General features: G+C 38.2%; 1 protein-coding gene across 2 annotated transcripts in view; it reads right to left on the bottom strand.

The window, feature by feature from the left end:
- Window positions 1–24450, bottom strand: part of GABRG3 (gamma-aminobutyric acid type A receptor subunit gamma3) — a 772615-nt gene that overhangs the window by 352774 nt on the left and 395391 nt on the right. For both annotated transcript variants that reach the window (XM_089693488.1, XM_089693489.1), the window contains exon 4: window positions 7688–7908. In XM_089693488.1, coding sequence (XP_089549614.1) covers window positions 7688–7908 — 221 coding nt within the window. The remainder of the gene's footprint in view (window positions 1–7687; window positions 7909–24450) is intronic.

Here is a 24450-nt window from a genome sequence, read left to right as displayed (position 1 = left end):
TACAATATGTGACCAAATCAATACGTGACCAATTCATATAGTGAAATACCTGAAATATTTCCAACCCAGATGATACAAATGAAAAATAAACTACCTATTATCTATACCTCAAGTGATCTTTAAATAATAAATCTAGTGTCTACAAATCATGTTTGTCCATAAAAGACATTTCATAAAGTGACCATATATAAATATATCCTATACAAAGTGAACAACGTGCTAAAGTGCCAAGAAAAAGTGCAAAAAACATATATTTCAATTCATAAATAATCCATAAAACACACAGTCCATCAGGTGATAAATATAATCATGCGATGTGTGGTGATAGAAAATGGGGGTTTGTGCCAAACTCTTCTCCTACAGGTGGCTAAATTGCCTCCTCACCTCCTCCTGGTGACCCCTAAGGGCCAGCAGGCTTGCAGGATCACCCTGGATCCTTAATCCACAAAAGGCCAGCAGCTTTTCTCCTTCTTTAAATTCCTTTTGTGAGACTCCTGTTTCTCTCACTCCGCCAGGATATTTCTAAAGAACAATGGCTCACCAGTCCAGTGAGTCAAGAAAGAGAATGCCCTCTAAGTGCAGTAATTAATGACTCCTTTATTTGAAAGTATAGAGTGACAACACTCACATTTTCTGACAGTCCACCCTCCTCACCGATGTGTGGGTGTACTTCATGTGAATGGGACTTCCTAGGTGCAGCAAGATGGCGTCGTACGCCGGAAGTGCGTCACCTCGCACCGGAAACTGCGGACTTGCGAACCTATGCGTTACGTCACTGTCTGCTCGTGACTTCCTCGGGGAGCACTTTGGGAACATCCAACTTCTTTTGCAATTACCTTTTGAGGCTTTCCCTCCTTATGGAGGGTGTCAATGATGGTTTTCTGCACAACTATCAGGTCAGCAGTCTTTCCCATGATTGTGATTCCTACTGAACCAGACTGAGAGACCATTTAAAGGCTCAGGAACCCTTTGCAGGTGTTATGGCTTAATTATCTGATTAGAGTGGGACACTTTGAGCCTAGAATATTGCACCTTTTCACAATATTCTAATTTTCTGAGATTGTGGATTTGGGGTTTTCATGATCTGTAAGCCATAATCATCACAATTATGACAAATCACAGCTTGAACTATCTTGGTTTGCATGTAATGAGTCTATCTCATATATTAGTTTCACCTTTTAAGTTGCATTACTGAAATAAATTAACTTTTGCACGATATTCAAATTTTTCGAGTTTCACCTGTATACCAATTGTCTGTTCATGATAAAATAACCACCCAGAGTTATATGTTTTACTTTTGATGCATATATTATTATTTTTGTGAGTGCCATATTGGCATACAGTTTTGCATATTTTGACGCTTATTCCTGCAGGGAAATAAACATTGAAATTCCGTAAAACACAGACCATTGTCTGTTAGTTAGATGTTAATGGTTATATTGTTAACGGGAAAAATGAATTATTGAATTTATATATATATATATATATATATATATATATATATAAATATATATACAGTATATATATATGTGTAGGCTATTGCTACAGACAAATTTTGTAGCGTCTATGCAAGTTTTCTTGTTATCTATGTGCATCACAAATGACTATTATATTATATGTTTGTATGTGACTTATTGTAAATAAATAATAATGTATTTTATAATTTGGAGTACATATTTACTCTGAACGATTTTGTGTTTTTAAAAAAGAATTTTGTTTGGCTCAAAATAATTTTATAAACTATTGTTATATTTGGAAGCACCTTTAGCTGACTGAATTAATTGTATAACATACACAACTTTACAATTCTCTATATTGAACCTCATTTGCCATGTACAGTAACTGTCCAATCCCCTAATGTGTCAAGGTTTTCTTCTAATGATGCTATATCCTGTGCCAAAGGTATTTCCCAGCATAATTTGGTATCATCAGAAAACACTTGAGCTCTTGATTTCAACCTTTATATCATGAATAGACAAATTGAACAGCATTGGCTCAAGACAGAACCCTAGGGCACGCCACTCATAACTTTAGGCCTTTCAGAGAATTAATCAATTAATACTACTCTCTGGACCCATTCACATAACCTGTTTCATGTCCATGTACTACAATTTCATCAACTCCAACAGACCTTATTTTATAGATTAAATGTTTATGAGATACAGTCTGGATAAACTATGTCCACTGGACTTTCCCCATCCAACTTCTCACTTTCTTCCTCATAAAATGATAACAGGTTGGTCTAACAAGAATGGTCTTTCATAAATCCATGCTGATTGGCGCTCATGACACCTTGATCCTGACTCTCAGCACCTCCATGTTTCCTCTCTATGCGCTCTCATCTCTAGATCAAGATCCCCATCACCTTGGACTAATTTGGCCCATTTGGAGCCAACAGGTTTTTGGACACTCAACCATATCTCATCAGTACACAGGCTAGTGTTACAACTTATTATAATTTTAAAATCTCTGAATAGAGTCCTTTACTATAACCTCAAATACCTAACATTCTATTGATCTTAGGCTGGCTGGACTGGAGTTTTTAGGGACTCTTTAATGACTGGCATAGTACCACTGGATTGGTGAAAGGCCAATGTGGTGTCTATATTTAAATAGGGATCAAAATCTTTACCAAGTAATTATAGACCTGTTAGTTTAATTTCTATATTTGGGAAGATACTGGAGAGCTTAATAAAGGACCACATAGATGAGTTCTTGCTGTAAAAAAAAAATATTTTAAGCAACAGACAGCATGGATTCATGAAAGACAGAAGTTGTCAAACAAATCTGATTTCTTTTTATGAGGGGGTGAGCAAAACCTTGGACAGAGGGGTGGCTGTGGATGTGGTTTACTTAGATTTTGCAAAAGCGTTTGACACAGTTCCCCACACACGACTAATGTGTAAGGTAAAGTCTACAGGCTTGGAAAAATCCGTATGTAAATCAATAGAAAACTGGCTAAAAGTTTGTATTCAAAGAGAAGTGGTTAATGATGCATATTCGGAATGGTCTAGGGTTGTTAGTGGTGTACCCCAAGGTTCATTGTTGAGACCCTTACTTTTTAATATATTTATAAATTATATAGGGTCTGGGGTAAAAATACTGTTTCAGTCTTTGCAGATGACACCAAGCTTTGCAGTGGAATAATGTCTTTACAGGATGTCTCCAACTTACAAGCCAACCTCAATGCACTGTTTAATTGGGCAACTATGTGGCAAATGAGGTTTAATGTTGATAAATATAAGGTTATGCACTTGGGGGCTAAGAATATGCATGCATCATACATACTAGGGGGGTACAAGTGGGGGAATCAATGGTGGAGAAGAGTCTGGTAGTTCAATAGCTTAATAATGGCAGCTGCAGTTTCTAAAGCGAGCAAAATCCTTTTTTGTATTAAAAGAGGCATAGACACCAGAAAGAGAGATATCATATTACCCCTGTACAAATCATTAGTAAGACCTCATCTGAAATATGCAGTTCAGTTTTGTGCACCAATTCACAAAAAGAACACTGGGGATCTGGAGAAAGTGCAGAGAAGGACAGCCAAACTGATAAGAGCCACTGAGGAGCTCAGCTATGAGGAAAGATTAGAGGAACTTAATTTATTCTCTCTTGAGAAGAGGTTAACAGGAATATGATCAACATGTATAAATACATCAGTGGTTCATATAGTGAACTCGGTGTAGAGCTATTCACCCTGAGGTCATCACAGAGGGCAAGGAGGCACACTTTACGTCTGAAGGAAAAGAGATTTAATCTCCAAATATGGAAAGGTTTCTTCACAGTAAGAGCTGTGAAAATGTGGAATAGACTCCCTCAAGAGTTGATTCTGGCCAGCTTAGTGGATTCTTTCCTGGATACACATATTATAACTGGATACTAACATTTCTAGGTAAAGTTGATCCAGGGGATATCTGATTGCCTCTCGGGGTATTAGGAAGGATCTACTAGCACGTGATCCAGCTCTTCTGGGTAGGGGGCACATGCATGCACTCCCACTGCCCCGGATGTGCTGTGCTTAGACACAGCACAAGCAGATCAGTGGGTCCCAGTCAAAGACTGACATCCAGGACCCAGTGATCAGAGAAGAGGCTGACAGGACAGAGCTCTGAGAATGTAAAAAACACAGAGCTTTGCCCTGGCAGCGGGGATGAGCCGGGTTTTGTTTCCCTGCAAAGCAGGGAATAAAAACTGGCTCATCCACTAGTAAAAGCACTACACAGTGAACACACAAAGCACTGTTAGGCATACACTTAACCCTTTGATTGGCCCTAAATGTTAACCCCTTCCCAGCCAGTGTCATTAGTACAGTGTCAGTGTATATTATTAGCACTGATCACTGTGTCACTGGTTCCCACTAAGTGTCAGTTAGTGTCAAATTGTCCACCGCACTATCACAGTTCCGCTATAATTCACTGATCACCGCCATTACTAGTATAAAAAAAATTCCAGTGTATATACTGTCATTAGTAGATGCTACAATTTTAAATCAAACCAATTAATATACACTTATTAGGATAAGCAGAATACATTTTGGCCTAAATTTGTGAAGAAGTTATATTTTTTTATGGAATGTTTAATATTAAAAAGTAAAATAAATTGTTTATTTTTCAAAATGTTTGGTCTTTTTTCATTTATAGTGAAAAAATTATAGAAATTTCATTTGTACACAGTGTTGCATGAACACGCAATTGTCAGTTAAAGTAGCGTAGCTCTGTATAGGAAAAAATGGCCTGGTCAAGAAGGGGGCTAAATCTTCCCCAGGGCAAGTGGTTAATCAATAGTTAACATGATACAGAGAAAAAGTAACATGCACTAGTAATCTAAACAGTGTACACAAGTAGGTTTATTATGCATATCTACGCATCTATCTGTCTATTGGTAAATATATTTGGAGGACCTGAACCTTTCAAAGCTGTGCCCAAAGGCAAGAAGAGAGAAAAGAGCTAGTCACCAGTATTGCCTGTGGTTGATCTACAGTTGATATTTTCTCCATCACTTACTATGCCCTGTTTTGAATTGTGCCTATGTGTGGAGGCAGCCATCTTGGTAGAAGCAAGAGGTTTTGCTTTCTCATGTCAGAGCCTCAAGCAAGGAGAACAGAGAGCAGCACAGTGGTAAAATTGCCTAATCTCACTCCAGATCTCATGGGAAACTGTGCTTTATATCTCACATTGCAGTAACAGATATGAAACTATAGACCCAGTTACATACCAGGAACTGCACTGTTATTTCTCAGGAGAAATTGCAAACAAAAGATCAAGTTTCAGGGTATTTCTTAGGCACAATTAACATTTCTGAATGTTTCCTATAACCTAAGAAATATTTTCTTTTTGATGTCAGGCCCACTTTAAATACATTAATTGCATGGGGTTGATTACTAATTGCAAATAGACTGTGCAGAATTCACTTTGTAAGGGAAGCTGCACATTGGAATGGAATTTTGTAAGAGCATAGAGAAGTGGTAAAACGTAACTTTCCAAAAAATACCCAATCACATGGGGAAAATTCCCTTGCAAAGTGAACCTAAGCCTATTTACCTTATATATACCCATATATATTGCCAGAATTATTTTTATGCAGAACTGTCTCAAGTCCACATGTATTTCAAGCCCAAAGATTACAATAAATTTAAAACTGATTTTATGGAATGTAAATTAACATGTTGCAAACCTATAAACCTGTTCTAAAGCTGTGACCCTATTTAAGACCCATTTGTTGCTAATCAAGCAAGATAAAATACCACAATATTATGCTTCTCGTGTAATTGTGAGATTCAGTGGTAATAATATGATTTGTTTTGTAAGTACTATCAGTATATAGTAACTTAGACTACTTAATATAAAAGTTTTAAAGTATATCTAAAGTATTTTTTTTTCTTTTAAATAGAATAGTGAATGGGTAAAACCACTGCCCAGTTTTTTCTCCTACTGTGTCTCATTGGAGAGATTTGGCTTCACTTCCTGTCCTATAGAATCAACAGTAAGTGAGGGGAAATTTCTCTAAAGTGAAAGATATCCTCTTTTAAACAGTTGTCACTGCTACAAGTATCCTTATTATTCTCTTTATTTCTGTACCGTTGACAACTCAAAATGTAGATTTTCTTCTGACAATGGTTATTAGAACAGAGATAGCAAATCTCCCCAGTGATAACACAGACTGCAGTAAAAATCTGACAAAGTTGCTAGTTCTTCCCTACTCTATGTCATAAAGTTGTGTCTTTAGATATTTTTTAACTGTCAGCAACTAGTGTCTCTGCTGGGGTACCTACTTTTAGACATACCATTTTCCTATTCTATTGGCCATAACCTTGGTTAGGAAACCGTGACACTGCTTTATAAGATAACATTAGGTTAGTATATTTCTAAGGTTGATGGGAAACAATATGCACCTTCAAAGGTAATAGACTCCTCTTTGCCTATGGCATAAACTCTGCCAAAGGTCAAATCTACCAATGACAGCAGATGTGTACAAATTTGATCACATACTTTAATTATAGCATATGACTAAGGCTGGCCATATATGAATTAAAACTTGCTGAGCTGGCCTAATTTCGATTCATGTGCAGCTGTTCTCATACATGAGAAGTCTGTCTATTGCTCACCTTCTCATGAATGGTCCTGCTGTAAAAATGACAGCCAATCCTTATATGCAGCCAATGAGCCAATTCTGCTGTCAGAATACAATGAAAATACAATACAAAATTGCAGTGCAAAGGGAACCAATACAATTTAAAAAATGTTTTTAAAACAAAAGCAGCAGCACATAAAGGTACAGGGCACACCAAATAAATATACAATTAAAAACATATGCCACAATACTAAAGTGTTAAATCAATATATAAAGGATAAATATGTAAAACATAAACAGTCCAATATACAATAAACGTCCATGCAGAGCAATGTGTTCACCGCTTGTGCAGTAATCTACCAAATAAAAGTACTCTTCAAACTAAAAATCATCCAAGTGACCCTTCCACCACAGCACACATATGTGCTTACAACAGTAAGTATGACTTTGAGCAATAGAGAAGTCAAAACACGCTTAAATGAAGATGATGTTCAAAAGCCTCTCTCTGATGGGCATTCAGTGCTCCTCAGCTCAGTAATGCTCAGAGAGATAAAAGGAAAGGAGCAACGATGCTCACATAGTGTAAATCCGTAAACGATTTTTATTTAAAAGTTGTTACAAACACTTACATTCTCACAGAGAATGGACAGCATTGATCAATACAGTCTCGGGAGCCCAACAGAGGCTGCGCATGCGTGGTGACATCATGATCTTCTGTCACACCCCTTCCATGTACATTTCACCATAAATTATGTCATCAGGAGCACAGAATATAGAACACAGAATACAATGAGAGAGCAGGGATGATTTCTGCATCCACCTCAAAATGTGTGGATAGGGGAACTGGTAAAGTTTTTTTTTGTCCAGCCAGCTGCCTGAACAAAAAAACTTGTACTATGTATGGCTAGCTTCACAAATAGACTGAAATAAATGTTAAAAGGTTTAATTTTTCATATTTTGGTAAATTTATGTCCTCAATTTAGATGTTTTTATTATTACCCTATTAAAAAGCATATCTCAGTTTAATCTTTTTAATGTTTGTAAACAATTTGTTAATTGAAGTGCAAAATTAGACTGGTCAATTAAGTGTCAATAGTAACTAAGGATACTGGCATACCTTAATGTATACAAAATTTTGCCATCATTCCATATTCGAAGAAGTTGATTTGGAGTTGTAATCCAATGCGCTTCTGCAGTTTTAGAATTCCTAAAAATAGTATCTGGAATCCAAATTAATCCAACCATATTGCTGTTTAGGGTTAAAATCTTCATGGTGCTATTAAACCTGAGACGATTGTCAGTCCATGTTTGGGCAAAAAATATGTCTATTTGGTATTCCTGTTGGAGACAAGAAATATCTGATATAAATTACTTCATTTCCCCACATTCTGATACAACACTACTTAAGCAAATATATAATAATTCACACTGCATTTATCTACAGTATACTAGGTTCATATCAAGATGTGTATTGGCGTATTATTCGTTAAATTAAAAGAATTAACCATTTATTCCTAATGACATCATGTACAGAAGTACAGCATTGTATATGTTTCTTGAAAGTAATTGCATTTCTCATGAAATGTAAGAAGAAAACAGACTAATCATGGCCAGTAACACTCCGCAAAACTTATATCTCAAAATATATAATACATACTATTGAAATAAAAAATACATCAAGAATAAGCTTATGGTTTTAATATATTACTAAAAGGCAATGCTCACAAAGGGTATAAATAGACTGAAATATCAAAAGCAAGACTAGGAAAAAATGATCTTGAGATGCAATTAAGATATTGAAGGAAACATCTGAAATAGACACATATTTTACACAGATTACACAGTGTAAAACTACAAACTAGTTTCTTACTAATTGGTTGTAATTTTGTTTTGTTTTTTTAATTTAGGGGTTAACAAGAGAAGAGGAAACAAAGTAGGACTATCAGGTAGCAGTAAGGAGAAGATGTCAATAAACATCAGGTATAACATTTTGTATTGTTCCGCAATAACCCTACCCCTAAATGTAAGATGCACTATTAATGAGCTACCATTAGGGATAGGCCTTGAGTTCATGGTGACACAGGGTTTGAAACAAACTCTGACCATTCATTGTTTCAGTTAATTAAATAGCCTATTTACCCACCAGCCAAAGCAATGACATCATTGGTTGCTAGGACACCAGTGTACCACAACAACCAATTAAAAGTATTTTTATTTTAAAAAGATATTTATTTGTATAACTTCACCCCAAAACCCTTACCCATACAATCAATTACAACAATCACATCGTCTGGAATGAATTGATGAGTAGAACTATTACCCCAACAAACAAGAACAAATATACAAACAAAAATAATAATCAAAAATATATGCAAAGGGAAACAAAAAACTATACCCTATAAAACATTCAAGAGAACAAGTTATGTTGAACACAAAATTAAAAAACACAAAAAAGCAATATGGACCACTCATGAGTTCCTGTCCAAAGAGAATCAGACAAGATTGCAATACATTGTTACAACAACATTGCACGGAAGCCATACAATGAGAAATGCTTGGAAACATTTATTCTAATAAATTCTGAAGCCGCAATGGAGCAAGATATCACACAAATGGTAGTCCCAAGATGGAAAATAAGGTCACGGTAGTAAACAGATCAACCAGGCTTTTATATAGTGGAATTCTTTTAACTGACTATTCATATAGTAACAGCAGATCCAGTCAGGGAAATCATAAAAATTCCCCAAAAAAATGTATGTGCAGAAGATTGCTTGGTAAGTCGCTGGATGTGGAAGAGATGCTAGTAATCTGAGATGTGTTTTATCACCCATGCAGCAACTTTCTCAAAATGTTGTTGGGTTTCTCTTGAAATCCTTACCAGACCTTATCCTAGCAGTGAACCTGGCTTGCAGGAAAGAGGTGTGGGGGGGGGGCTACAACAGGTGTGCAGACCTCTTCCCGAAACAATCCTGGATACATGCCCTCCACATATGGAGGGTGCCTTGGAAGGGAGGCCCTTCTGGCAAAGCACTTTGTCCTCATGTTGATAGGGACAAGGGCCTCATTCCCACATTTCTGGCTCACTGGATTTGGGGGTCTGAAGAAGAGACTTATCTAAATCTGGAAGCCCCCTTTCTTTCTGAATCTGGAAGCCTTCTTTCCCCCATGTGAATAGTAACACCTAATTGTTCTGTGACATCTAGCCATGGAGCAATAATAAAACATACAAATGCAATGGTTAAACTTGAGGTATGCAAATTAGCTTTCCACTGAAGTTTTCAACTGTGTTACAATGTAAGATTCAGCAACTGACTTTTTTTTTTAAATTTAACCCGAACCCTTATCTTGTCAACCTCATACACTGATTTTGTTGGAACAACTCATTTTCTAATGAAAGAAGTTGGTTGCGGGCATAAAAATTAGGAAGCTAACATTTTTTCCAAGTGTTGTTTTATCAAAACAATCATGGTTTATTCTTGTGTTCATTATTAAAAGGAGAAATACTGGATGAGTGGTCACAAAATTGTGTATGATAAGGCAAAACGTTATTTTTAGTGTTGAATGGACTGTAAAAGAGTTCAACCCTGCCAATGTTTTAATGCTTTCTGTGAGAAATTCATCATCTCTTCTTGTTTTGGTAGCCATTGTCACTAAGACATAAAGAAAGGGGAAATCCAAAATTTGTTACTAAACCAAGAAGTAAGCCTTCCAATGGGGCATCTGTTCTGGTGACAACTGTATGATAGGGTTGTCACCAGAACTAACGGTCTTTCAATGGGGCACCTGTTGCAGTGACAGCTGAAAAGAAAAAAACGTCAAAAGAACAGGAGGTGATGTTATGTTTTTAATGGGGACATCTGTTCCAGTGATAAGTGTATAAACGGGTTGTCAACAAAACAAGAGGTAAGGAAAAGTCTTCCAATTGTAGCACATGCTAGAGTAGCAACTGTAACAGTGAATTGTCAAAGAACAATAAGTGAGTGTATGGCTTACAATGGGGACCCCCCTGTTCCAGTGACAACTGGCTTTCAGAAAAAACAAACTTTGAAATGAAAAAATATACTATATTTGTAAAAATATCTGCATTTCAACAGATGTATTCAAAAGGTAATAAACCCATACTAACCAGCAAACAGAACTATTATTTGAAACTAATTTGAAATTGGTAGGTTGCTATAGAATACTATGCTTTGTGTATCATTGATTCTTTTTGCACTGCCTTAGTGAGTGAGCCTGTAAGTGTCTACCAAGGATAAAATGTAAAAGATATTAAACTAGTTCATAACTTAACACGTTCTTGAAAAAATTTTATGTATGAAAAGTTCAGATCTATAAGAAAACAAAATATGTTTCCACAATAACAAATAACAGCCTCTTTTGAACCCATGATGTATTAGTCCTTTATCCATAAGGAAAGGTTAGAAAGGCATAGGGTGCTGCTGTCAGCACAGTCAGGGCTGTAGATAATTTTTTTTCTTTTGGGGGGGTTCAGCTCGCAGCTGAGCTGCATTTTTACCACCCCCTCCCCCACCAACTTTTCCTCTTGAAGGAAGGAAGGCAGAGGTGGAAGGAAGGAAGGAAGGAAGGACGGGGTAGGTGGAAGGAAGGAAGGAAGAGAGGGGTGGGTGGAAGGAAGGGTGGGTGGAAAGAAGGAAGGAAGGAGGGGGGGTGGCAGGAGGAGGTGGTAGGATGGAAGGAAGGAAGGGTGGGTGGGTGGAGGAAGGAAAGAAAGAAGGTGTGGATGGAAGGAAGGAAGGAAGGAAGGAAGAGAGGGGTGGGTGGAAGAAAGGGTGGGTAGGTGGAAAGAAAGAAGGAAGGAAGGGGGGGGGGGTGGCAGGAGGAGGTGGTAGGATGGAAGGAAGGAAGGGTGGGTGGGTGGAGGAAGGAAGGAAAGAAGGTGTGGATGGAAGAAAGGAAGGAAGGAAGGGGTGGTTGAAAGGAAGGGAGAGGTGGGTGGAAGGAAGGGAGAGGTGGGTGGAAGAAAGGAAGGGGTGGAAGGAAGGGGTGGGTGGAAGGAAGGGATTGAGGGGTGAGTGGAAGAAAGGGAGGAAGGGAGGGAGGGGTGAATGGGTGGAAGGAAGGGAGGGAGGGGTGGGTGGAAGGAAGGAAGGGAGGGGTGGAAGGAAAGGAGAGGTGGGTGGAAGAAAGGAAGGGGTGGAAGAAAGGGGTGGGTGGAAAGAAGGAATGGAGGGGTGGATGGAAGGGAGGGGTGGCTGGAAGGAAGGAGGGAAAGGGTGGAAGGAAGGGGGGGTGAGTGGGTGGAAGGAATGAAAAGAGGGGTGGGTGGAAGGAAGGAAGGAAGGGGTGGGTGGGTGGAAGGAAGGGGTGAAAGGAAGGAAGTAAGGAGGGGAAGGGTGGGTGGGTGGAAGGAAGGAAGGAAGGAAGGAAGGAAGGAAGGAAGGGGTGGAAGGAAGGAAGGGAGGGGTGGGTAGAAGGAAGGGAGGGGTGAAAGGAAGGAAGTAAGGAGGGGAAGGGTGGGTGGAAGGAAGGGAGGGGTGGAAGGAAGGAAGGAAGGGAGGGGTGGGTGGAAGGAAGGGAGGGGTGGAAGTAAGGAAGGGAGGGGTGGGTGGAAGTAAGGAAGGGAGGGGTGGGTGGAAGGAAGGGAGGGGTGAAAGGAAGGAAGTAAGGAGGGGAAGGGTGGGTGGGTGGAAGGAAGGTAGGGGTGGAAGGAAGGAAGGAAGGAAGGGAGGGGTGGTTGGAAGGAAGGAAGGGAGGGGTGGGTCGAAGGAAGGGAGGGGTGAAAGGAAGGAAGTAAGGAGGGGAAGGGTGGGTGGGTGGAAGGAAGGGAGGGGAGGAAGGAAGGAAGGAAGGAAGGAAGGAAGGAAGGGAGGGGTGGAAGGAAGGAAGGAAGGAAGGAAGGAAGGGAAGGGTGGAAGGAAGGGAGGGGTGGAAGGGTGGAAGGAAGGGAGGGGTGGGTGGAAGGAATGAAGAGAGGGGTGGGTGGAAGGAAGGGAGGGGAGGAAGGAAGGAAGGGGTGGGTGGAAGGAAGGAAGGAAGGGAAGGGTGGGTTTAAGGGAGGGGTGGAAGGAAGGAAGGAAGGAAGGAAAGAAGGAAGGAAGGAAGGAAGGAAGGAAGGAAGGAAGGAAGGAAGGAAGGAAGGGAGGGAGGGAGGGAGGGAGGGGTGGAAGGAAGGAAGGAAAGGGTGGAAGGAAGGGAGGAGTGGGAGGAAGGAAGGGAGAGGTGGATGAAAGGAAGGGAGGGAGGGGTGGGTGGAAGGTAGGGGTAGAAGGAAGGAAGGAAGGAAGGAAGGGGTGGGTGAAAGGAAGGAAGGAAGGAAGGAAGGAAGGAAGGAAGGAAGGGGTGGGTGAAAGGAAGGATGGAAGGAAGGAAGGAAGGAAGGAAGGAAGGAAGGAAGGAAGGAAGGAAGGAAGGAAAAGGTGGAAGGAACTGAGGTCGGACTCACCATGACTCCTTCACATGCATCAGAGCTGTCGGCTGCTCTGTGTTCAATTTCCCACCAACACATCCTCTGAAGCTGCTTTGACTGGAGTGTGGGCTGGCACAGGGGGAGGCAGAGCAGATCCAGCCTCTCTCCCCTCTTCTCCTATTGGTGCAGAGGATGAAGGGAGGGGCTGAGCAGAGAGAAGAACACAGTGGGGGTGGGAGGGAAAGGAGGGGGGGCCAGAAAGAAAACGAAACCATCAGGTATGTTCTGTGCAGCGGTGGGGGCAGTGACAAGCAGCGATCCACCTCTCCCTCCAGCTGCTTTATTGAAAGTCATACAGGAGATCACTGCTTGTCACCGCCCCACCACCACCCCTCTCACACACTCCTAGTCCCGTCATTGCTCGCCGCCCCCACTTTATTTACACTGGTGGGCGAGGGGAAATTTTGAGGGCTACAGCCTGCAGGGATGGTTGGCAACTCTCCTCTGGGGGGGGGAGGTTCAGACCCCCTTGATCTCCTCCCCCTGAGCAAAGTAGGAGGTCCATGTGCTGGAGGCTCTCTTAGTAAGAAAATGCCAAGCCAGATCCAGGAGAACTTAGGTATTTTCTGGAGGGGGCTATTTTGAATTGACAAAACAGAAATAATCAAGATGATCCTGAGGATTGCCTGACATTTGCATACTCTACCATTGATAAAATGTACCCAAGCTCAAAAACAAAAAGTTAACATTGCAGCTTACCAGTCCTTAGAGAACGTGGCTGAATTAGTTTTATTTTCAGGGTTTTGTCCTTTTTTTCACCTTGTAATCCTGTGAATAACATGCTTCCTGTCCCTGGGTAGCCACTCTTACTTCTCCACCTTCTCCACTGTATTTATGGAGGTATCCATGGTTGACACTCAGGCTGTGCTGTTAATATGCCTACCTTTGTTTATCTCTATTAAATAGGGGGGCTACTATTTTACCCAAATAAACTGTTTTTGTCCTCTGTGCAGCTCTCAGAAAATTACAAAGGGGCATAGCATTTGTGGCAAAATCAAGGTATCAGGTATACTCTGTTTTTGCTGAATATGCTCTTGACTAGAAAAACAAAAATAATGCAGCCACTACCCCTAAGGATCAATGGACTGCAATATATAAAGTTTTTGTTTTTGAGCTTGATTATCATTTAAGACTTACACCTTCAATACTGTATTTACAAATGCCATATGTGAATTATGGCAAATGTATGCACATCCAGCTGAGTATAGTTCATAATCATATATATATTTCCAACCACTCTGTCCAGTTGCTTTACTCTTGTTCTCTAGAATGTTTTTATGCCAAAGTAAGGATCATTTTCATCTAACGTTTTGAAAACTATTCATGCCCAAGTGTCAAAAGGCAGGCATTGCTGTGTTTGGGTAATATTAACGAAAAAACAAATATTTCCAAATAAAAAAAACATTGCTAACCATGACATTTAGTGAAAAACAAAATAATCAGAACTTTTATAGAGGTTTCTGCATATTGTCTTTTTTATATCAAATTAAGTTATTTAGCCAAAAAAAAAGAATACCAAAATGACTTTGTGATTTGCATTATGTTATAGGCACATTATAGTCATAATTAAAAAAATTATCTTGAAATGCATTCAGGGAGCACAGTCAACCTACTAAGTCCTCTGATTTCCATCTAAGCATACCGGCAGTACATTATTCCACCTCAGTCCCTGTTATTGGTAATCCGGCTATCAGAAAAGCCCTGCTTATGCATGCATGAGATCATTTTCCAATCACACCTACTCATTGTTTGCAGATTTCTAACTTCAGCAAAATTGTCAGGTTTGCTGGATGGCATTAGCAACTCACCATTTTCACTTGTTGCCTGGAATTGTTCTTTATTTTTTTTTACTTACTCATGAGACACCTCTAAAACATGATTGTTATATATTTTGTTAGATATTATATCCTATTTTTACAGTGTAGCAGGCATGAATTTTACAATCTAAAGTTTACCCTGATAATAAATGTGCATAGAAATGGAAAGAGAAAAAGGATATTTCATACTTTGTAGTCTATATCATTTCATACAATAGATTTTAGATCTCATAAATTTTAATTTCAATGCACATTTATTACTGCCAAAACTCCAATAAAGGAAACATTTTTTTCCTTGCAATGAAATAGTAGTCTCCGATTCTAAATATGTGGCAAACTGTTAGTAAAATTAAATGCTGCTAATTTATCTTAAAATACAGCTGCCTAAACTGCAACCATGTGACTAAGCAAGACTTTTATGTATACTTAAATGCTTTTAAAACATTATCTTGGTAGCTGCTTACTTCCTTCAAGCAATGATTAAGTCATGCACTGGTGGAGTCATTTGTTTCATTCAAAATGAATACCTAGCCACAGTGTGCTCTCCTTCATGAAAAAATACTTCAATACAATCATCTAAAGTTTGGAGATAAAATTTGTAAGGGAGATTATGATTCCTTATCAAAACAGCCTTTCACCTTGAAGCAATATTCATTTCAAGCCCTCCACTATGATATTTTACTTTGCCATATTAAGTAGATTTTAAAGGTTGAACCCTTCCATGGGTTGATTTTCTAATAAGCTGTTCACATTGTAAAGAAATGTTTACTTTGCAAGGGAATTTTCCTTTAGCTTAGTGAATGAAGTGAAAATTCACTTTGCTAGGAATACCCAATCATGTACAAGGAAAAAAAAATGATTTTTGCCTTAGCATGCTAGGATTATGGAAGTCATCAAAGTCTCACTAAGCTAAGAGAAAATCCCCTTAAAAATGTGACATTTTACCCTTCAAAGTGAAAAGCCTGTTTGCTTTTATAAATGAACCACCATGAATAAAACAATAATGGACACCCAGGCCCACCCTGACTTACTGAAATTAGCTGCACAGCCTGCCATGATTGGAATAAGATTGCATTAATTTGAACTGCATGAAATGTGTGTCAGGAAAATACCTTGCTATACAAAAAGAATGTTAGAGCATGACTGCAGTTTGCTATTGAACAAATAGGCAAAGATCAGAAAAGTGTGCTGTGGTTTGATGAATTAAAGATAGAGATGTTTGGCCACAGTAGACACATTTGGCACAAACCAAAGACAGCATTTAAGAAGAAGAACCTCATAAAATGTGAAGCATGGAGGGGAAAATGCTATGGCTTGGTTTAATACTTCAGGTTTTGGCAGCTTGCTTTCATCAAGAAAAATATGAATTTTGCATCATATTACAAAGTGTGCTAGAGGAAAATGCGGGACCATCTGTCAGAGAGTTGAATATGAACTAGAAATGGATATTTCACTATGATAACACTGTTCAACAAATTTTTATTTATTGCCAGTTTTGGAAACAAAAGGATCCATTTCTTAATGAATTTCACATTCTGAGTTCAAATATAACAATGAAATTTGTCAATTGGCTCTAGTTTTTCTGTAAACGGAAAGTTTTCTACTATAGGCGTAATGACTACATAATGCACAATAATTATATAGATAGATGTCTTTCCACAAATATAAAGCAAGTGATATTGACTACATAACAAAGCCTAAATGGCATAATATATTGCATAAGATTACCAAGAAAAATTATAGCCATAAGCTAAGTTGAATCATTTTAATACTTAGGATTCTCACTAGTTTTGTCTTCAGTTTGTGTCGGTTTTGCTTCTCTTGGCTTTTCTCTTGTATTCGAGGAAAGGGCTATCTCTTACAACTGCACGTGACTATACGCTTCAGGTTCTTCCTCACTTGACTCAACCACAAAGGATTCTGGTGCTTTAGGAATTGGTAGCCCCTCTCCATGAGGAACTGGACGTATTGCCGATGGAATATTTGGATAGTGCACAGATAACTTTTTCTTCTTATTTAGCCCTTTTACAATTGGAGGCACCATACAAAAGTAACAATTACTAACATGATCTGTTGGCTCTCTCCAAATCATTGGCACAGCGAAAGGCATAGATGCCTTTTTTCCATTCAACCATTGCTCCAGTGCCGTCCCACAAGAATTGCAGCATATATGTGGTGCCCAGCTCTTGTCCTGGTCTCCTATCTTGCAGCCAAAATACAAGTTGTAGGCTTTCTTAATCATTCCTGTTATCCTCCTTTTTTGTGAGATAAAAGTTATTTCACCGCAGATATAGCAGAAATTTTCTGCTTTATTCACACAAGTTCGAGGCATTACTGAGTAACCTATATAAGCATAAAACTAAATGTAAAGACGCTGTCGAACTACAATCAGCTACAGATACTGCAGCTTTTATGCAGTGAAGTGATGCAATTAAAGGCTAATATTGCATCATCTCAGTATACATGCAAATTTCTATTGGTCACCAGTATCAATTGCGCAATATGCAGCTGAAGTTGCATCATAATTTTGAATGGCTTACGTCATTAGATGGGTGAATATATCATGGAAACTAGAGCCAATCAACATTTTTTAGGGTCATTTTCCTTTTCAGCACCCCAAAATTATGTAAGATTAGCTAATTTTATGCCCAAAACTTTTTACCTGTTGAACAGTGTAATTATCCAAAGCTTACTAGTCAATCCAGCAAGTAATGTCTCAAAAAGAAGAAAATAGAGGCTATAGACTAGCCTAGTTAAAGCTGTGATTTGAATCCCATTGAAACATTGTGAAAGAAATTGAAATGGACATTTCATGCAAAGAATCCCACAAACATCTTGTATCTAAAGGAACTATTGCATGGAGAGGTGGTCAGAATTCTCAGTGTCAGCTACGGGTGAAAAGTTATGCAAAACTTCTACAAGAAGTCACATTTGGGGCAACACTAGCTTCTGAGGCCAAGGCTGCATGTACTTTTTCACAGTATACAATTGGATCTATGTATATTTTTGTTGAATAAATAATTGGAAAGAATCATTTGGAGTTTGTTTTTCTGCAGTAATGTGTCATAAAATGTGATCTGATCTGTCATCTAAGTAACAACAATAAAGGAACACAATGTGCTTAAGCTGATGAAATACAAACAATTCTAGTGTCTTGTGTCTTTATTGAACACAACCATTAACATTCACAGAGATGAAAGAAAAAGTAAGTGAACCCATAGACTAATTACTTCAACAAATCTAACTGGAGTCAGTAGCTGGCACACCTGGAGTTCAAATAATGAAATGAGTTTGGAGGTGTAGATTGGAGCTACTTTGATTGTTAAAAAACACTGAGACATATTAAAGTTGCTTTTGAAAGCATCAGCTGATGTGAACCATTCCTCCCAAAAAGGAGCTCTCTGAAGACATGCGATCAAGAGTAGTTGATCTCCATAAGGTTGGATCGGAATAGAAAACAATCTCAAAGTGTTTAGGCATTCATCGGTCAGCAGTTAGACAAACTGTCTATAAATGGAGACAGTTTACTACTGTGGCAATTCTTCCTAGAAGTGGGTGCCCAGCCAAGAGGACTCCCAAGGCACAAAGCAAAAACCCCAATGAGATAAGGAAGGGTCTATGCATAACAGCTAAAGGCTTGAAGACATCACTGTAACTGGCAAACGTTCCTGTTCCTGAGTCTACATATATAAGGCTTTGAACAGGCAGGGAGTCCATGGCAGAACACCATAAAGAAAGCTACTGCTCTCCCAAAATAAAATTGCTGTGCAGCTGAAGTTTGCCAAAGAACACCTTAGTAGACTATTGGGAAAGTGTTTTCTGGACTAAACAAAAGTTTAATTTTTGTTCTGTGCTTAGTGTTTGTGGTGATTGTTACAAATATATTGCTCTATGCAATTGTTCTCTCTTGTTGCTTTTGTTCTTATATAGAGGCCAGGGGCGGACTGACAACTCATGGGGCCCCCGGGCAATAGGGGACCATGGGGCCCCTGTGTCCTTGCCCAAACTCAAAAAAAAACTATGAAAAAGGTACCAGGGGCATCTCATGGGGCCCCCTACTGACCCTGGGCCCTCGGGCAGTGCCCGTGTTTCCAAATGGTCAGTCCGCCCCTGATAGAGGCATTCTCATTGTCACCTTAGGCTTGGAAGGGTGTTACTGGCAAAACTGCTAGCGCAAAAATGTAAAAAAAAAAGTCTTTAAAAAGAAAATGAACCATATAGGTAGTATATGGCAATCAACAGCTGTCCAGGAAAATCTACTTTTATTAGGTTGCTGCTGTTATTTTTAGCGTTCTCCCAAACTTACAATTACTTTAACATGGATCCACTTGGATCATTATGAAATAAAAATAGATATCTAAGTTCTAGAAACTAGATATAATTTTATATACAGTAAATTAAAACCCTATATCCTACATCCTAGGACTGGACATGTGTTAGTGGCAGACTTACTAGGTGGAAAAAAGGTTACATCTAAGGACTGGCAAGCTGCAATATATTATAGCTTCATTTTTGAGTGTAGATACACTTTAAATAGCACCCATATATTTACCCATGACAAGGGATGAGACTGAGCATTGGATCAAGTATTGGTTTGAGGCAAACTCAGCTTATTCACGGTTCATGGACAGGGAAAACTAATGTACAGTTTTTCTGCCTTAGAAACTACTAATACTGTACTGCACTTCCTAGCCTTTAAGCCTTGGATTGTAAAGGAAGTTTTGATAAGACAGCCCCCTCCAAAAGGTTGAATTCCTGGCAGCCACATGCTTAGTTGTGATAGGGTGAGCATAGGTATGAATGCAGATAAAGTGCATTGGGATAGATTCGTGTAGGGCTTGTAGGTACTGGTCTCCTAAAGTAGATGGAAACCCTTACTGAATGTCTTGTAGGTAGCAAAATGCTGTGCATCTTGAAGAATATGGGTGTGGGGGAATGTTTTTATGTTTTACTGCTGCTAATATGTGTTCTGCAGCTTCTTTATAACCTCTCCATATGTACTACAGTCATAACAGGCTGCATGTGTTTTTTGACATGGCAAATGTCCTAATTTTTGTTTGCTGAATTTGATTTTTTTTTTCACAGTCTGTACCTATCCACATGCACATTCAGATAGAACTGGCTACATTTTCACATACAATATTTCCTAATTGTTGGTGGCTGCAATTTTTTTCAAAGGCCTTTTTCCAAGTCATAATATCATGTTATAGCTTATATGAGATTTTAGTGATTGGGTTAAAAATAGACATATGCAATTCAAATCAAAATTCAGACAAAATGTTTGTTATCCGGAGATTCAGATGTATCTAAACCTCTGAATCACAATAGTAATGAATTTCAACGAATCCAAAATAAATTATATTGAAAACAACAAAGTCATTTGTGTTAATTAATTTAATTTGTTTGCAACTTCAAAGGGTTTTGTAAGCTCAATAATATGTGTAACATTCATTGTTATTATTGGCCAATGTCAAAGTGGCAAAACATCAAAGTTGCAAAAAAGTTGCATCAAAGTCACAAGCAAGTCACTGAAATAACATAACATATAACAAATGAATTCAAATCTTCCAAAATAACTTTGGAAAATAGGAATCAATTTGGAACAATAAATATACAAAACAAATCCAAATACACAAAATAAATCCTGAAAACTAATCATTCTAACATAACAAATATTATGAAATTAAATGATTGATTTGACAAATGAATCTGAAATGAAATGAATTGTCATGCACATCTCTAGTTTACATCTACAAATGATGCTTGAGTTTTTGAACTGCAATGTTGGAGGATTTTTTTAATTTATGGTCCTTGCCTGTGACACAGATCTCCTTTTAAGGATAACTAATAATAGTTAGCTAGTCAACACCTTGACAAATTTAGTAAAATATTCTCTGCAGTGGTTAAAATAAATAGGTGAATTAAATCATGGGTGGCTGCTGTCATTGAGCACAATCCCTACTAAATAGAAATGTGTAATAAACTGAAAAAAATATATATTTATATGGTGTAGCGCTGCCAGTACTAAACAAAAATGAAAAGTGTAAAAAAAAAGATGTGCTACAGTGCACCTCCCCCACTAAGATTTTAACGTATGATCATTATGTGCAATCCTTCAATAGCTGTCTGCCAAATATAAAAAGGTACTCAATACAATAAATAATAAAGTGTTGTGAATCATATGTAGGTATACATATAAATATATTATAAACCCATGCTAAATACTGTGAACAAGTTCCCTCCCACACCAATTAGGATCTATATCCAGTTCTTAGTGGAATATGAATGCGCGGTGAGCTTAAGCTTCTACTCATTCTGTGTGGTCAAACAGGTGAATCTATTCATGCTCTCCCTCCACAACCACACACATTGCAATTATTTGGCCCCTTATGATAAGCAGGTCAAAAAGCACTCAGGTTGAAGCTTTGCTCTCATTAGGTTCCCAGTATTATGCAGGGAGAGTCCCCACTGATCAGATAATGCTTCCTCAGTAATAAATAATATCCTTCTCCTCCAAATGGACCATGCAACTTTATATTAAAAAAAATTATATTTAAAAGTTTATTTTGTTTTGTATTTTGGTGTTTTCCTTTTTTTTTGAGGTATAGTGTTTATTAGTTTATGTTGACAGGGCTTTTTATTTTAGGTGAAACTTTCATTGCTTTCCCTAGGGGAAGTGCAGTCTTACAAAGAAGAGAAAAGAAAAAAATGTGATAAAAAATTTAAATTTGTACATTCTACAGTATTTTAATAAACTCTATTTCCTAAATGGACTAGCAGTTTTGGCAATAGGTGGAATGATCTTGTGGTGGTTTTTTGCATACAACAAAAAGCAAAATCCTTGTACGTAAAAACCTTGTATATGGCGTAGGTCTAGATTTGAAGGAAGATTTGCTGCTTATTGGCTTCCCCGCTGTGTTATGGATGGGCTGGCAGCCTATTGCAGTAGGTTTTCCCCCTGCAGCTATATCTCCAGTACAAGGGATGCTGGCTCCATCAAGAAATACAGCAAATAGGTTGTTAGCACCTCCTCCTCAAAGTAGGGAAGTTTGAACTCTTGGATTATGGCAGCAGATTATGTCAATTTATCCCTTGAATCAGGAAGTGGTGCAATGTCCTTCTTGAAGCCTCATCTTCCTCCTCACTACAAGCACCCCAATTATCTTTTACATTCCCATCACCCCAACAATCCTCCTTCTCACCACCAGCACCTCAGCTTTCTCCTTGTAATGCAATGTAGTGAGCAATCATGCAGTTTTGGAGCTATCTGTGAGTGAAGTCTGCAGCCAAAAATTCATTTCAGAGATCATAGAATCAGAGGCACATTGGTCATCAGATAGTATCCTGCCACAATTAAAAAAATGTGGTAGAGAGGTTGTTGCAAAATAATGGTGGTCACTGGGAAAAACTAGTGGCTGAATAACTGACACACCAAAAATATAAATGGTGCTAGGCAAAGCTGGCATTATGATGTTGGGCATGATGGTGATTGGACATTTTATTCTTATGCTCCATAAAGTATATATTTAAAGAAAAGACTTGAAATACATAAAAATTGTGTGTGGAGTTGTCCTGGAAATAGCAGCAGTAAAATTATTCAGTTGGCAAGGCTATGGTGAGATTAGCAGAAGAGTGACTCTACAAGGGAAATCAGCTGCATCTTTGAGGAGGAAGAAAAGAAAATAAGGGCTCATTATCTGAATTTAAAATATAGCTGCTATGTGAACTTAAGGAAGTGGAAAAGAAAAAGGGTGTGTTAACAGTGCTCATAAAATTGCTGCTATGCCCCCCTGGGGAGGATGAGAAGTGGATGTTATATGCCTTTGAGGAGGAAGAGTGTGAACCTTTTGCTGGTTCACTGCAAAGTTTGCAAACTTCTAAAAAGATCAATGAAATTGTTTGTGACCTGAACGCAGGCAGATTTGCTCATCCCCAATGTTAAAAAAAATGTGGTTGGTTATTAATGGTGCCATGACCTATTCGACCAACACTGTAGAAGGAAACATTAATGCAAAGTAATAGTTGTGGCTGCTGAAATATTTGTGATAAAACACAGGCATGGAAATGTATAGAGTGGTAGTACCATGTCCTGAAGTTAATTTGTATTTAAAATGTATTATGTGCATCAATGCACTGCTTATAATTACACAAATTACACAATATGTATTCCAAAGGCAATGTTAACTGGCACAAACTATCTACAACTTTGGTTAAAATTCTGTTCCACATCTGAAATGCCCTTTCCTGGTAAGATAATAAGATAAAGGGCAACTCATCTATTCACATCACTTTTCTGAAACATGTTTTTGTTGTAACTGTATCATTATCATAAATCGAACTAATAGTAAAAGTGTTTCCATACCTGTAGCTTTTTTTGCCATTTAATACAAATGCAAACTGCTGGACTGATTGAGAAGTAAACACTAAGTAAACATTTTAATTCTGATTCATTCATAATTGTAATTTCATTTTGTATATTTGTAAGCCTTTAAATTTCAGGTTTGTGATTCATGGTGTAGTACATGAATAAAGCATGAAGAATTGAAGCATAAACATTTGTTTGATGTAATAGAGAGCCAAACATGAATATTCATCATAGCAAAGTCTAAATATATATACTTTAAAACAAGTACATACTTTGCAGAAACATATTTGTTAATATATAAACATGTTTTAAATACACATAAGGTGCAGGCTTTAAATGCCACCTACACTCAAACCTGATTTTATTTGGTTGCTGGAAAGTCACATTTCTGGAGTACTCCAGTGGCCAAATATCCCTCAAGATTTTTTTCTATTCCTCTCAATTGCTAAATCTGTTGCAAAAAAAGTATAAGCAAAGACTGTAACTGCATATTCCAGCTGTAGGAGATGCACTTTTGTTATAGTCTTGAAAGAGGAGACCAAGACACAAATTACTAGATGGAATTATTGCCACTGGAGGTATAATATATATATATATATATATATATATATATATACATATATATACACACACACGATATAATACATAATCCACTGGGTGGTCAATAATGTTGATATTTTATTTTTACAGAGAGACAACTCTTACTAGATATCTGTCCTGGCAATACTCACTTGGCAAGAATACCTCTGACACCAGCAGCTTTTCAGAATCATCAGCCTGCATATAAGTTATGGATATTAATGACAGTGAAGCTGAACATCTGAACTGAGTGGGAGGTGGTGTTGGACTTTGGGTGCAAAGTCGGTTAAGCCAGTGCACTGCGTTGTCAGCCCAAGCAGGAAGTTAGGGAATTATTGGATTTCTGACAGATTGACAGGCAATTTTCTGTCTTTGCATTTTAATAACCATGTCTTAGATTTCACAAGAGTGTGTCATCCCTTTTCTCTTTTAACTTTCATCATACTGACATATTTTATTTTCACTAATACCTTTCAGCATACCTGCCAGCCTAGCATCTTTTACAGGTATAAAGGAACTGCTCTTGCTTTTCCTACATCCTTTCAGTTCAGCGCTAAAGTGATTCTAAACTTTTTTTTTACTACAAAAACATTATACTTACCTGCTCTGTGCAATGGTTTTGCACAGAGAAGCCCCTGATCCTCCTCTTCTGGGGTTCCCTGCCAATGCCCCTGGGCCCTCCCTCCTACTGA

Source organism: Staurois parvus, unplaced genomic scaffold (genome assembly GCF_062004578.1).
Source record: "Staurois parvus isolate SC_StPar_1 unplaced genomic scaffold, SC_StPar_1.0 ptg000634l, whole genome shotgun sequence".
Lineage (NCBI taxonomy): Eukaryota > Metazoa > Chordata > Amphibia > Anura > Ranidae > Staurois > Staurois parvus.
Note: the sequence above shows the minus strand (reverse complement) of the source record. Positions and strands in the feature narration are given on the sequence as shown.